We start from the raw sequence: 12,879 nt of genomic DNA on the forward strand, positions 1-12,879 counted from the left end.
TTTATTTTATGTTTTGTCTTATTAAAATACTTATTCTCTGCACCTGAATCCATGGAATTATTCCCGGTCCCACCGTGATAGTAATGGGTAATTTTGTTAAAGTACATAAACTCATGTATGTGTTTTTGTTAGCAAAAATCAGATGACAGAGAAATCAGTCAAAGAATCTTGATTTTAAAAAAAATATTGTTTTAAGTTCACCTCTGTTAGAGTTGAATGTCACATTGTACAGTGACTCATTGTCCAGTTCTAGCTTTGTGACTGTAACGCTGTCTGGTTTAATTGTCCACAAATCATTCAGAGCGTTCTGCAACTCCATCGCTGATGCACTAACTGGGATCGGTCCTACAACATGCAAAGCAACTCCAGTAAACATTACAAATATCCAAACAAAAAGATGTCTCTAGAGGTAGTGCAAAAGCGTGAATGCAAAAATATGGAGAATTTATAGTGCTGTGTGAACTAATGCACCTGTTTTAAGATCTCCATATGCCAGGAAGTAGTATGTGTTTTCACAGTTGCTCAGAGAGAAACAATCACTGTTGATTCTCAGAGTCTGCACCTCGTTGATGGGGGTTACTGGCATCCACCCCATGAAACGAACCACCTAAAACAATAAAGAATAAAAAAAAATGCACATAGCAGGTAGATGAGATCATATCTGAGACTTGAGTTTCTGCAGGTGCAGTGCAGAAAATGAATTCCTAAGGCTTCTTTCTATCTTATTTTATCTAGATAAGCTTTGAACTTTCCCTAAAATGCATCTGTGAGCTCACTTACCTGTTTTTCAGGTACTATATCATAGTATGCGTTAATCTTTTGTCTCTCATTAACCGCTTCAATTGTCTGCTGGGCTGTGAAAGGGCTGATCTCTTTGAAAAAGGCCACATCCACTGATGCTGCTACTCCATACTCCTGCACTAGAATCTCAATGTAGTACCTGTAGCACATTGAAAGATGTTTCATATTGACAATACTGTAATCAATATAGTCAATAATAACGACAAAAAGACTAATAGAGAGAAACCATTTATTACTTTATTTTAAACAATTTTTACTTGAAACCCTTCACTTACGGTTTTCCCTTCTCTAAGCGCATGACGTCTGACCTCTGAGTGTTATAGCTGAAAAAACTGCTTGTATATGAAGGCTGTGATGCAATCTTAACCTAAAATAAAACAAATGATTACATTTAAATTAAATTAAAACATGCTTGTGTAAGTTACTAGCCTCTACATAGCATGTTAATTGTCAGTGTATTGCTAGCACTTAGCACACTTTTTATTGCCTTTTTTTAAATTAGGTATCATTCGAAAGCTTAAACACTCATAATTAATCCTGTAAAAAAAACTTTTTTGAAATTGGACATCATTACCATGGAAAGGGTACTTTAAACCCTTTAGCTGGCTTAATTTTCATGATATCAACTTCAAATTTGGTAAACAACTTGGTTAAAAACATGGCTTTATTTTTTCTAGCAATTTTAGAGTCCAAATTATTTTGTAAAATATTTTGTGTAAAATAAAAAACATTTAGTTCAGTACATTTGCTTTACATTTAACCTTTAACTTTTTTACACTTTAATTTTTCTGATGCTGCTTTTACTTCTGCAATAATCTGCTAAGTGCCTTCTTTAAAATAGATCCACCTTAGTAGTATTCCAAAGCATTCATACATTATAACCATTTAAGTCCAGATACAGTATATGCTCAAAAAGGCAGTTAACAGGAAAATTGCTTGCACTGATAACTACTGAAATTATGAAACTATGATTTTATTATCATTCAGGTACCTTATCCTGGGGAAGACCTGTCTTGCTGAAATATAGCTGGCATCGGTCGTCTGCTTTGATTCGGAAATAGTAGTTGTCGGTCTCCGTTGGAACAAAGAAACCACTCAATCGTGCCACAAAGTTATCCATTTCATTGGGCCAAACAAACGACAGTGAATCCACCCACTGGAAGGAATATCCAGGCCTACTGGAATTATACTTCAGGACGTCCTCAAGAAGGTTTGGAGAAGAACTGTTCCACATCTCCATTTTAAAACCTCTGCCACCTACAAACATAATCATTTAATCATCACTCAATACAATCAAGACAGTACTGTAATAGAAATGTACATTTTATATGTGTAATTAATTTCATAAATAGTAGGGGAGACCTCAGCATCTTGAACATTTTTACTTCAATGAATATTTTTCAGGGTAGCTTTCAAAGTCAATGTGTATGAACACATACCTTATAGCCATGGCTTTTGAACATATCCACCATTATTAACCATGAAAAAATATTCTGTACTAATTAAATTAAATTAAATATTAAGATCAAAGAGACGAATATTAAGGAATTATATAAATTCCAGTTTCCTTGTTGCCAATTATGTGATGGCCTCTGATATACAATGTCCTGTTGAAAACAGACAGTTACGTGACAAAAGAGAATCATGTTCTTGTTTGAGATAATGTGTTGTGACACTTCAACAGTGTCAAAGTTAAATGTTCTCGCGTGTGGAGCGCATAATTCTTCTGTCGTGCCAACAGTGTCGGGAAAGATTTTTACAGAAATATTACATCATCATAATAGATCTGACTTCAGATAAGGTTCTCACCAGGAAACACTGTCATATTGTTTTTTTCATAACCAGGTGTTATGCAGACAATCCTCTCATTTGATATCTTCTGAATCTGACACTCACGACCTAAGGAAGAAAATAATAAAAAAATACATTCAATTTTTTTTTTTTTTATACATAATTTATAATCATTTGGATAATTATAATTAGTCACAAAATTAATTAAATTATATATTTTGTTATGTATATCACATAGCATATATATATATATAATATTGATTTCCAAAGGGTTACCTCCTACTAACACCATGGCTCGTTGGTCAGTCTCATCAAAGTAATGTCCCTGAATGGTCAGTAATGTGCCGCCCAATATGCTGCCCTCAGAGGGAGAAACTCCTGTCACATCTGAAAGAGAACGGCCATGTTTTTTTTAAATCTGATTTTGTGCAGACAATTCCATGCTGTATTATTTAAGAAGAATAAATGTTATCCACACCTGCGTATGTCTGGAACATGGCAAGCTTGTTCAGTGCTGAGATGCTGAAAACCCCAAAGTCTGGCAAACTCCTACAAAAAGAAAATATGTTTTGTCTGCTTTTCTGTCGACAACATGCAGAGACTTTGATGTAAAGTTTAGTACAGTAAAATCAAACTTCTCTGACCTCCCAAATTGACCGTCGATAATGTAACTGAGGTTGTGATGACCTGAAAACCAAAGGCAATGACATTTAATCTGACAAAAATCTATAGTGAATGAAAAATTATTGAATGTTTTAATAATGTCCTCACCAACATACGTTCCAGTCATTTTACAGCTCATATATCCCCATTGACTGCTCTCATAATCCAAAAAGAGGCCATACCTGAAAAAGGGTGGAGGGTGCATTCACAATTAATGTTTACATTTATTAGTAACTTAATTTAGATATACTTACTTTTCATCTGAATTGGGTTTTAGAAGTTCACAAGGCATGCCTCCCATGTACGCTCTGTTCAAAGAAAACACATTAAAACAGTTTCAGACACACTTTATGACAAGACAGAATATATTTAACATTCATACAGTTATATTTTTCCATTGTGTATTAAATATTTCTAGACCTTAAAAATCTTGCATCCAGACCATTTGAGCTTTTGTCTGTGTTGCTTCCGTACACATCAGTGTAGATTCTTCCCCGCAGTGTCACCACAGTCCCTAAAGGTCATTCAGTTTTTTTTGTGAAAGGTATAGTTTTTTATAAACCAAAGCAGCAGAGTAATGACAAAAACTAACAAAACTTACCTGGGGGACCTGAGAGTGGACTGATACTTTGAATGCTAGGTGTATAGTATGTTCGGCTCTGTGAAAGCAGTGCATGTTTTTATGAATTGTAATATTTTGAGAAGATTATATTTTAGTAAGTATAATGAAGTCCATCTTACTTACATAAAACATGCACCAGTAATACCACTGATATCCATTACAAATTCTACTGGGAGGAATTGGCACGCCATCCACGCTGACCCGCACCTCATAGTCATCTTCTGGCAGAGCTCTAAATATAATGCAATATAAAGCTTTCTTTGAGAAAAATAAGCTATCAACATTGCACATAACACTATGTGGTACAGCTATTTCAAATAATTAAAATCTTATTATCTTCCCCATTTATGCACAAATATGACAGACTAAAGTCTGCTAGTAAACCTGTTATAACATCAAATGCAAAGGGAATTTAAAAATGCAACTTTTTTTTTTCAATATTACATACATACAGAATAATCTAGAATAACATTAAAAGAAAGTTCAGTCAAAAAATTTCAATATTCACATTTTCAAATTGCATGAATAAGATTTGGGAGCAGCGAGATCGGGGAAGATTTTCAGGGAATAAACTATATTAATTTTGGTATGTTTCTCATACATTGCTTGTATGAACTCAGAAGGCTTGGAGAAGTCATATGGACTGGTCATGATTTTCACATTTGAGTATTTAAAAGAAATCTACTTAATACAATGCCATGACTACAATCAAGATAAAAGAATAGCCTATATGTTATCTGATTCACTGCTTACCTTGTATAACACATGATCTGATTGGAGTGACTGGAGTCTTTCTCGACATCACAGGGAACAGATCTGGTTCGCGACACCAGCGTCACACTGTTGCCGAAGTTTGGGGGGGGAGAAAAAACGCTATAAGAGACTTTAAACTGATTCTGATTTTTAAAAAAATCTGAATTTTGGGATTAATTTAAAAGCATATTGATTTTTTATTTATTTGTAATACCTTGCCCCTCTATGGTGAGTCTCGTGCCGCCATTGAGGCCTCCAATTTTTGGGGTCACTTTGTTGACACGTTGCGCTCCTGTCAGGACAGAGATAGGCTAATAGGCAACTAAAATCTATTCATTTTAATGTCTGTAACGCGTTTAGGATGACAACAATGATATGAAATTTAGCAAAACGTTCAGAATGACGGAGGTATACAGCAATAAAAGTGGAAGATAAATCCAGCGCGTACCTGAGGAACTCCACAGTAAAATACAAACTGTGAGCGACAGGTGAAGCTCCCGTCGCACGTGCCTCATCCTGACGCACTCGCGCGCTTCAAAACAAAGCAGCCTGCAGTTACTGGAGACCTTCTGCACAAACAATATACACACCGTTTGTGATTAGCCTACACTTGTCATTTGTATTTCTATTACAAAACATATTTTAACATGTTCGTCTGAAAACAATGCTGAACAGACAGGCTATACCTATTCAGTATTCAGGCTATAGCCTATTCAATAAATATAGACAATAACGTGAATATAGCCTACATAAAAAAATTACACCGTGAATACATAAAGTCTATATATAGCCTAATTAAATATAAAGACATATTTGTAAAAAAAAAAAAAGAAAAAAAAAAGGTTAAAATAGTAGGCCAATGATTATTCTTGACAACAGGAAATAAGTGTTAGATATTTAGAAAAGTAATCGATATTTTTAGCCTATGTAAGTTGTAGGCTACTTTATGTATTGTTTTGGTGTATTGATGATATATATATATCATCAATACACAAAAAAATACATAAAGTAGCCTACAACTTATAGGCTAAAAATATCGATTACTTTTCTAAATATCTAACACTTACGGTATCTAACACTTATAATATCTAACACTGTTTAATATATATATATATTAAACAGTGTTAGATATTATAAGTGTTAGATAAGTGTTAGATATTTAGAAAAGTAATCGATATTATTAAACAGAGATTACTAAATAAGAACATTATAGTAATGTGGAAAATTCTTCAAAGTTCACACTGACACAATTAAGACTCACATACCTGTTAAAGCACTCTAGGGAAATCCAAACACCAGTGGCTCATTTGTTGAGAGGAGCTCTCTCTTTTTATAGCAAACTACCAGCCCACAGGCAAGAAGAAATGCGCTTTTCCTATGTGTCTCAGGTGATCATGAACATTGCTGTCATTCCACAAGTTATTCTTTCTCGGTGTACCTTAACAAACACCAAAAAAACTCACAGATAACAATCCTTATTTAAAACTCACCTTTGTGCAGTAATGTCAACATTACTTTTATATTCAAATGGTGACTAAATCTGAATAGACTATTTAATGTCCCTTAAATGTAATCCATTTGAATGACCTAAAACAAGATGAAATAAAGAAGATTTACAAGGAGAATTCTTGTACTTATTCAGTGATAAGTCATAGGCTATACTTGAGCAAAATGTGTTTCAGTATCAACGCAACAAAACAACAGCCCATATATAAAATGATGATTTCAGGTCATTAAGATGATCATGTCCTGATGAACAAGATTTAGGATAATTTATAATTTAACAGCAGTGTGTTGTGCTGGTATATCCAAGTGTGATCTCTATTCATCTTTGATACAGCTTACTTTTTTTTTTTTTTTTTTTTGCCAAATTTGAATAGTGCAACAGTTTTTATCTCCAGGGAAATTTTATCAACTAAATAATTAAATAATTAAAATTAAAGTTAGCTAGATAGATAGATACAAACATACACACACTATTCTTTAGTTTGTATTGCTGACGAATGACTTTCAAGTTCAATTATAATACCTATCATTAACAGATTATGTCTCACATCCACCAAATAGCAAGCGTTGATGAATATTATGCAAATTAATTGTTCGTGCCAATATCAGTCTTTAAGACACAGAGACAGTAGGCTATGCCTATGTTCTTATTTTGTACCAGTAAAAAACACATAAAAAAAAAAAAGCCAAATGCGAATCCGTTTTTAGCAATGCATTTTACTTTGTGACTCATGCTGGACTATGACTATAAAACGAAACCTACAGAGACTCAATTTCCCAGAATCCCGTGCGCTCGGTCCGTCTGAAAACTTGTCCGGGTTTTAGCGTGTGCATGACAGTAAAAGCTTATTTCCTGTTACTAGTAACGTTAGATTTTGGGTTTATTAAAGACATTTGTCCTCGATCTGAATGTACTGTTTCTTTGGAATATAATTTTTAAGAAATATGGCTTCACCGAATTGCTCATTGAAGGTAAACAGAGAGTTGCTGGATCCCAGTTTTGAAAGTTACAGGCTTTCACTGGACTCTATTCCTACTTACAATGTAGAGCTGGATGCAGGTGAGAAAAAAACATTTATTTGACCTGATACCATCCATTGTATAAGTGTTTATTTGTTGCTTTAATGCAGCGCACTGTGAGCTGTATTGTCAATAGTCCATAAACCACATAGCACTACAGATAATGCAGCTCTACAACATGTGCAGTGCTCTTTATGAACTACCAGATGTTTGCATCTTTGTTATGATCTTAAAGTTAGCCCAAAGCTGTGTTTAGGGCACATGACATCATATATGGTTTGGGATGCCTTCTCCAAGTCTGCTGCATCTGTTATGTGTTTCTTTATTTCAGCTGTGGCTGAGGTTAAACTGAAAGACAGTCAGTACACTCTGGACCATGTGAGAGCATTTGGTATGTACAACTACCTTCATATAGATCCCTGGTACGAAGACAGCGTCTACTTTGTTGACAGCAAGGGCCGGGTTCTCAATCTAACAGTCACATTGGTGAGTCTCTTAATGTCATTTCTGAAATATTCTGAAAGAGTATAAGGGCCACATATTTTGATGAACTTATATTTCCACCCCAGAGCACATAGCTACTGTATTTTCTCTCCCTTAGAATGCATGTGTGGGTCAGAAACAAATATACATTCTTAATAAATATAGCCCACTAAACAGGTAAATAGGTATTCAGCAAACTTCCAAGGATGGCACTGGATGACTTAAAAGTATGTATTTATATATATATATATTTCCCTCAATAACGTATTTTTATTGAAAAACATCACAATCTTGAATCTTATAGTATCACAGAATGAATCATGTTTAATTAATTTAGTGGGGTCCTATTATGCTGAAGACTTGATTTAGTTTTTGGGGTGTAGTAGAATATTTTTTATGCTTGATTGTTCAAAAAACACATTATTTTTCACATATTTTACATTATTACAGCACCTCTCTACCCAGTCTGGCTCAAACACGGCAACACACCGATTTTGATGAAGCCCCTCCTTCCAAAATACGCAATGCGCTGTGATTGGTTAGCTGGGCTAGTGTGTTTGATTGCCACCGCTTAGCACGTGTTCGGGAAATGTCCCACCTCCATAACTGTGAGTTCTTCTCTAGTGGAAATATGAATAAGGATGGCGTCAATTTCAAATGAATTCAAGCACGATTCAGACCCTGACAATGTTAACAAACAAGAGGATCGTGCTGAACAGATTTTATGCACGGACTTTGCAAGCACGGATTTCACAGGACGTTTCAGAGTGGTATGTTTTTTTGTAATTTTCGTATACATTAAATATACAATGTTATCTACCATTTAATTGTGATATTTTTCGGAAAACTAAGGTAATACAAACAGTAATGGATCACAAAACCATGGTTAATTTTCCTAAGGAGCGGTGAACCGTCATACAAAAGCAAGAGCTTAAAAGCAACAGAAAACAAGTCCCCTTTTTTGTGTATTCCGTGTGCGCGGATTATTTAAATGAGTAAAATTGTGACTTCGTAAGATCTGGAAAAAATGCGTTGTAATCCAAACGAGTCGTTCATTGTAGTTCTTGGAAAGTGGATTCTGTTAAGTAAAATATCTCCCTTTGGAGTAGAGCTTTGTAACCTTGCAGATCTTTTTTATGCCCAAACAGATAAATTACACATTAAAAAAAGTGGAAAGACCTAATAGGACCCCTTTAACAACACTTCCAGTTTCTGTTAATAAAAAAAGTTTGAAAACAAGCAATTCGGTCATAATTACAGCAAAGGTACAAGGTGAAAAATCTTAGCCAATACGGAGGGCCTTCGATTATTGTGTTGAAAATGGGGGGCTTTTGATTAAAAGGTTGACAAACACAGTTCTGCATGTATGTTCTATACAGTATATGTTTTGAACCAGGGGATACAGCGGGTGCTTCTCAATTGGAAGGCTGCATCCTAGTAAGGCTGCATATCTCAACACCAAGCTCTGTCAAAGGATGTCTCAACTTGAAGGGTCGTATCATTCTAGCATTTAATGCTGAGGAGGACTTTAGCCTACCAACCTCAGAAGGACTCAATGCAGAAATGCAAAACCTCAATGCAGCCTGGCTGATTGAGAAGCATACAGCATGTAGTTTTAGACGATTTCAATTTTTTTCCAGCAGAGGGCATTCATGGTTTATAGTTGTGTCAAAGTAGAAGTTTGATCAAATCTTGAGTTTACCAGTATAAAAAAAAAATAACATTAAAAAACCCCTTACCTGCTTATTATCTTGTTCATTATTTTACTCATTTGCTTGATTAAAACCAAAGTCATCTTATAAATAATAAAAAGCAGTTTATAGTGCTCATAGTGTAATGACAATCTAGGGATGTGTGGTATTTCCACATTGGTTATAGACCAGTATTATTGGATATTTAATTGTGCATGTTCATTTAAATCATTTAAATTTAAGTTTTAGCTTACCTTCTCCTAAAAAAAAATCTTTAAAAACGAATTTATTAAGACTAAATTTACTTGTATTATTTAAAATGATTTTCTGTTTTTTAGTGTTTGAATTTTAATTTTAAGGAGTTTGATTTCAGATGCATTACTTTCTCAAAGGAATCAAACAATTGCTTAATAAGTTAACATTCACAAATGCATAATAAGATGAAATGCAGCGTGTTTTGTTCTGAGCTAGTTTTAAATCATATGCTGATTATTTGAATGTAATTTATGTCATTCTTGCTACTGACATTCTGGGTTAAGAAATTACTCGTTATGAAATGTGCCAGTTGCGCTATAATTACAGCTAATATACTGCAATTATCTCTTCTTGACTGTTTGTATTCTCTCAAAGGTACTTAGACGGGGGCATTTTACCTCTGGGAAAGAAGTGAAAACTGAGATGGATCTGTTTGAAGCTCCATGGCAACAAAAGGCCAATTGCTGCTCAATTCTTTGGAAAAATAGCTACCTTATAGAGAGTGTAATTGATGATTATTAAGTTCATTGTAATCCTTTTCAAATTGCTGCCTTTGAAGTTCAGGAACATGCAGACTTGGATGTATGACACTTATTAGTTTTACTTCTTAATAGTTTCATTGGCTGTTTAAAAGATTTTTGGCTAGAGGTTGATTCAATAAGCCCTTGTAAAGAAAATGATCGTAGTGAGGTGGTGGATCGCCATGGTACACAAAACAAGTTCTTTCACATTAGGGGTTGAATTTATGTTAACTTTGGATTTGCTGCATTGCTGACTTGCTTAGTGCTTTATTAGTTTAGTTTTAATCATCTGAACTGGTAACCAGAAAAGTTGATATACCCTTTACGGATTGATCCATTAATGTTCCTACCTCACTGTAATTGCATGGATTTCCATTTGCATTGTACACCAAAATACTTACACAGATTAATCATGTCTACATAAAAATATCCCTTTTAGTGTACAGCACTTAGGTATGGAAGCTTGTTTCTGCCACAGAATAAAAAAGAAAAAAGGTAATTGTGACTTTTTATCTCGCATTTCTGACTTTTTTTTCCAGAATTGGCAGTTATAAAGTCAGAATTGTAAGATATAAACGCACAATTGCAAGAAAAATTGTCAGAATTGCGAGTTTTTATCTTACAATTCTGACTTTGTTACGGGCAATTCTGACTTTTTTTTTCTCTTGCAATTCTGAGAAAAATTGTTAGAATTGCGAGATGTAAACTCGCAGTTGTGTGATGAAAAAGTCGCAATTATCTTTTAAATTGTTTTATTCCCCCATGGTGGAAAAAAGCTTCCATTTTCATATGTAATTCCCAAGCTGCTAAAATGATAAATAAATGTATACATAAATATATATATATTTTTAATACATAAATAAATAAATAAATATACAAAGAAATGAAAAAAATAAAAAGTTATACTTTTATTTCCTTTTTATGTATAATTGTATTTTTCACATTTATTTTTTCATTTATTTATTTATAAATTTATTTTTTACCACTATTATGTATGTATGTATTTATGTCTACATTTATTCATAATTTGTTTGTATAAATAAATAAATGTGGAAAAAATACAATTATACATAAGTAAATAAAAGTATAAATACTCTTTTTTCTTTTTTTCTTTTTTTTTTACATTTCTTTTAACATTTCTTCATATATTTATTTTTGCATTTATTTATTTATTTATTTACAAAATGCTCATTTGGAGTGTTTGTTTCAGAACCTGGCACATTTTCGCCCTTATTTCAGTTCGTTTTGGTGTATATGAACATGGCAAAATCCTGCTTGAAAATTAACTCTGGAGCGGTTCGCTTGTGGTGAGAAAGCAATACAGGCTGTACCACAATATAAGATGAGTAATTATGTAAGTTGTGTGAAAAGCAGGGTTTTTTTTATTTTTTTATTTTCATGTTAATGCCTCTCAAAATGACTCGTGGGTATATCTGGAGCAAAGATGAAGTGAAATGCCTAATTGAAATTTGTTCTGGCAAACTCTGACTAATTTACTCGCATATGACTTTTATTAACAGATTTCGGTCAGTTTTGAAATGTTTCCTTGTGAAAGTGAACCGAACCCAAAAGAAATTGCAACATTGGAACAATTTTAGGTCTGAAAATGCCCTTAGACTTGTTCCCTATGGTGTAGAGATGGTCTAGGTGTGGTTTTCAGAGACAGCATAATTGACAGGTGTCCATCTACTATTTTCCCAGGACACAGCTTTGGGCAAACCTCGTGAGATGTTCCTTTTTGAATCGGACCCAAGCTTGTGTGAGGGGGAGCAGTTGTGTGCTTCCCTGAGCCTGACCTCCGCGACTTGGGCCGCACTGTCCGATGGAACCGGAAAGTTGACTCTTTTGCGCACAAGCAAGAGGGGAGAGAGTTCACATCTTAAATGGGAGGTGCGGGAAAGTCGACCAGTATTTTTACTTCACAGTTACATTTCTCACTCATCAAAATATTAGTTTTTAATTGTTGGTTTGAGATTGATTGAGAGTTGAATTCATGTTTATACATTTACTTATTTTGCATGTATACTGTTTTTATTTTATTTTCACTCCCAGCCGATGTTCAGTGAGCGTCTAGGAGAGCCGTTCATCATCGTTCACAGCCTGGCTCACGTGCGCTCTCATGTTCATACCATTGAAGTGCTGCTTCTGAGAGTCCAGAAAGATCCATCTGATGCCAAAGGCAGCGGTTTCTCAATCTCACTGGAGTGGATCACTGTGGACAACTCTGTTGGGGAGGAAGAGAGTGAGTGTCTCCCTGTTGTTCAGCTCAAATGATTTCAGCTCTTAGAAATTGTATACTATTTATTACCAACAGTTAAATATATGGTAATTTAAAGCATTTTCAAGGACCTTTTTGGACATCATTGTATATAATGACAGTAGATAGGGAAATATACACTACCATTCAAAGGTTTGGGGTTGGTAATTCTCTAATGCTCACCATGGCTGCATTAATGTTATCACAAATACAGCAATATTGTGAAATATTATTACAATTTAAAATAACACTTTTTTTGTTTTATTTTACAGTATTTCTGAATTGCTAAAACACATTTTTGAATGTTTCTCTCGCTTTCTCAAAACCTTAAACACAAATCTCCAAACTTAAGCTACACTGTTAAAACCTTTGACTTGTCTTGCTATATCAAACAATTGCTTCAGAACTATGTTATCTTTACCCAAAACCAAACACTGTTTTCAGATAACACACATATCCAGCTAGCTAATGCATAAACACTACACAGCAGTCATTACACACTACAGAGATAAATGC

The 12,879-nt window shown here is 34.2% G+C and overlaps 2 protein-coding genes across 2 annotated transcripts in view; one reads left to right on the top strand and one right to left on the bottom strand.

Annotated features, from left to right (window-relative positions):
- Positions 1-154: 154 nt before the first annotated feature.
- LOC130085112 (fibrocystin-L-like) lies at positions 155-5,183 on the bottom strand. Its single transcript, XM_056250685.1, is given in 16 exon segments — positions 155-345; positions 472-607; positions 781-940; positions 1,077-1,168; positions 1,793-2,058; positions 2,611-2,700; positions 2,869-2,979; positions 3,071-3,141; positions 3,237-3,279; positions 3,364-3,437; positions 3,510-3,563; positions 3,676-3,769; positions 3,857-3,914; positions 4,001-4,109; positions 4,631-4,922; positions 5,079-5,183. Coding segments are annotated over 16 exon segments (1,908 nt in total). The 5' UTR covers positions 5,146-5,183.
- A 1,807-nt stretch (positions 5,184-6,990) lies between these two features.
- nudcd1 (NudC domain containing 1) overlaps positions 6,991-12,879 on the top strand; it is a 44,620-nt gene continuing 38,731 nt past the window's right edge. The window contains exons 1-4 of the mRNA XM_056250689.1: positions 6,991-7,196; positions 7,488-7,642; positions 11,808-11,996; positions 12,159-12,348. Coding sequence (XP_056106664.1) covers positions 7,082-7,196; positions 7,488-7,642; positions 11,808-11,996; positions 12,159-12,348 — 649 coding nt within the window. The 5' untranslated portion in view covers positions 6,991-7,081. The remainder of the gene's footprint in view (positions 7,197-7,487; positions 7,643-11,807; positions 11,997-12,158; positions 12,349-12,879) is intronic.

Source organism: Rhinichthys klamathensis, unplaced genomic scaffold (genome assembly GCF_029890125.1).
Source record: "Rhinichthys klamathensis goyatoka isolate OS25496 unplaced genomic scaffold, OSU_Roscu_1.1 h1tg000073l_1, whole genome shotgun sequence".
Lineage (NCBI taxonomy): Eukaryota > Metazoa > Chordata > Actinopteri > Cypriniformes > Leuciscidae > Rhinichthys > Rhinichthys klamathensis.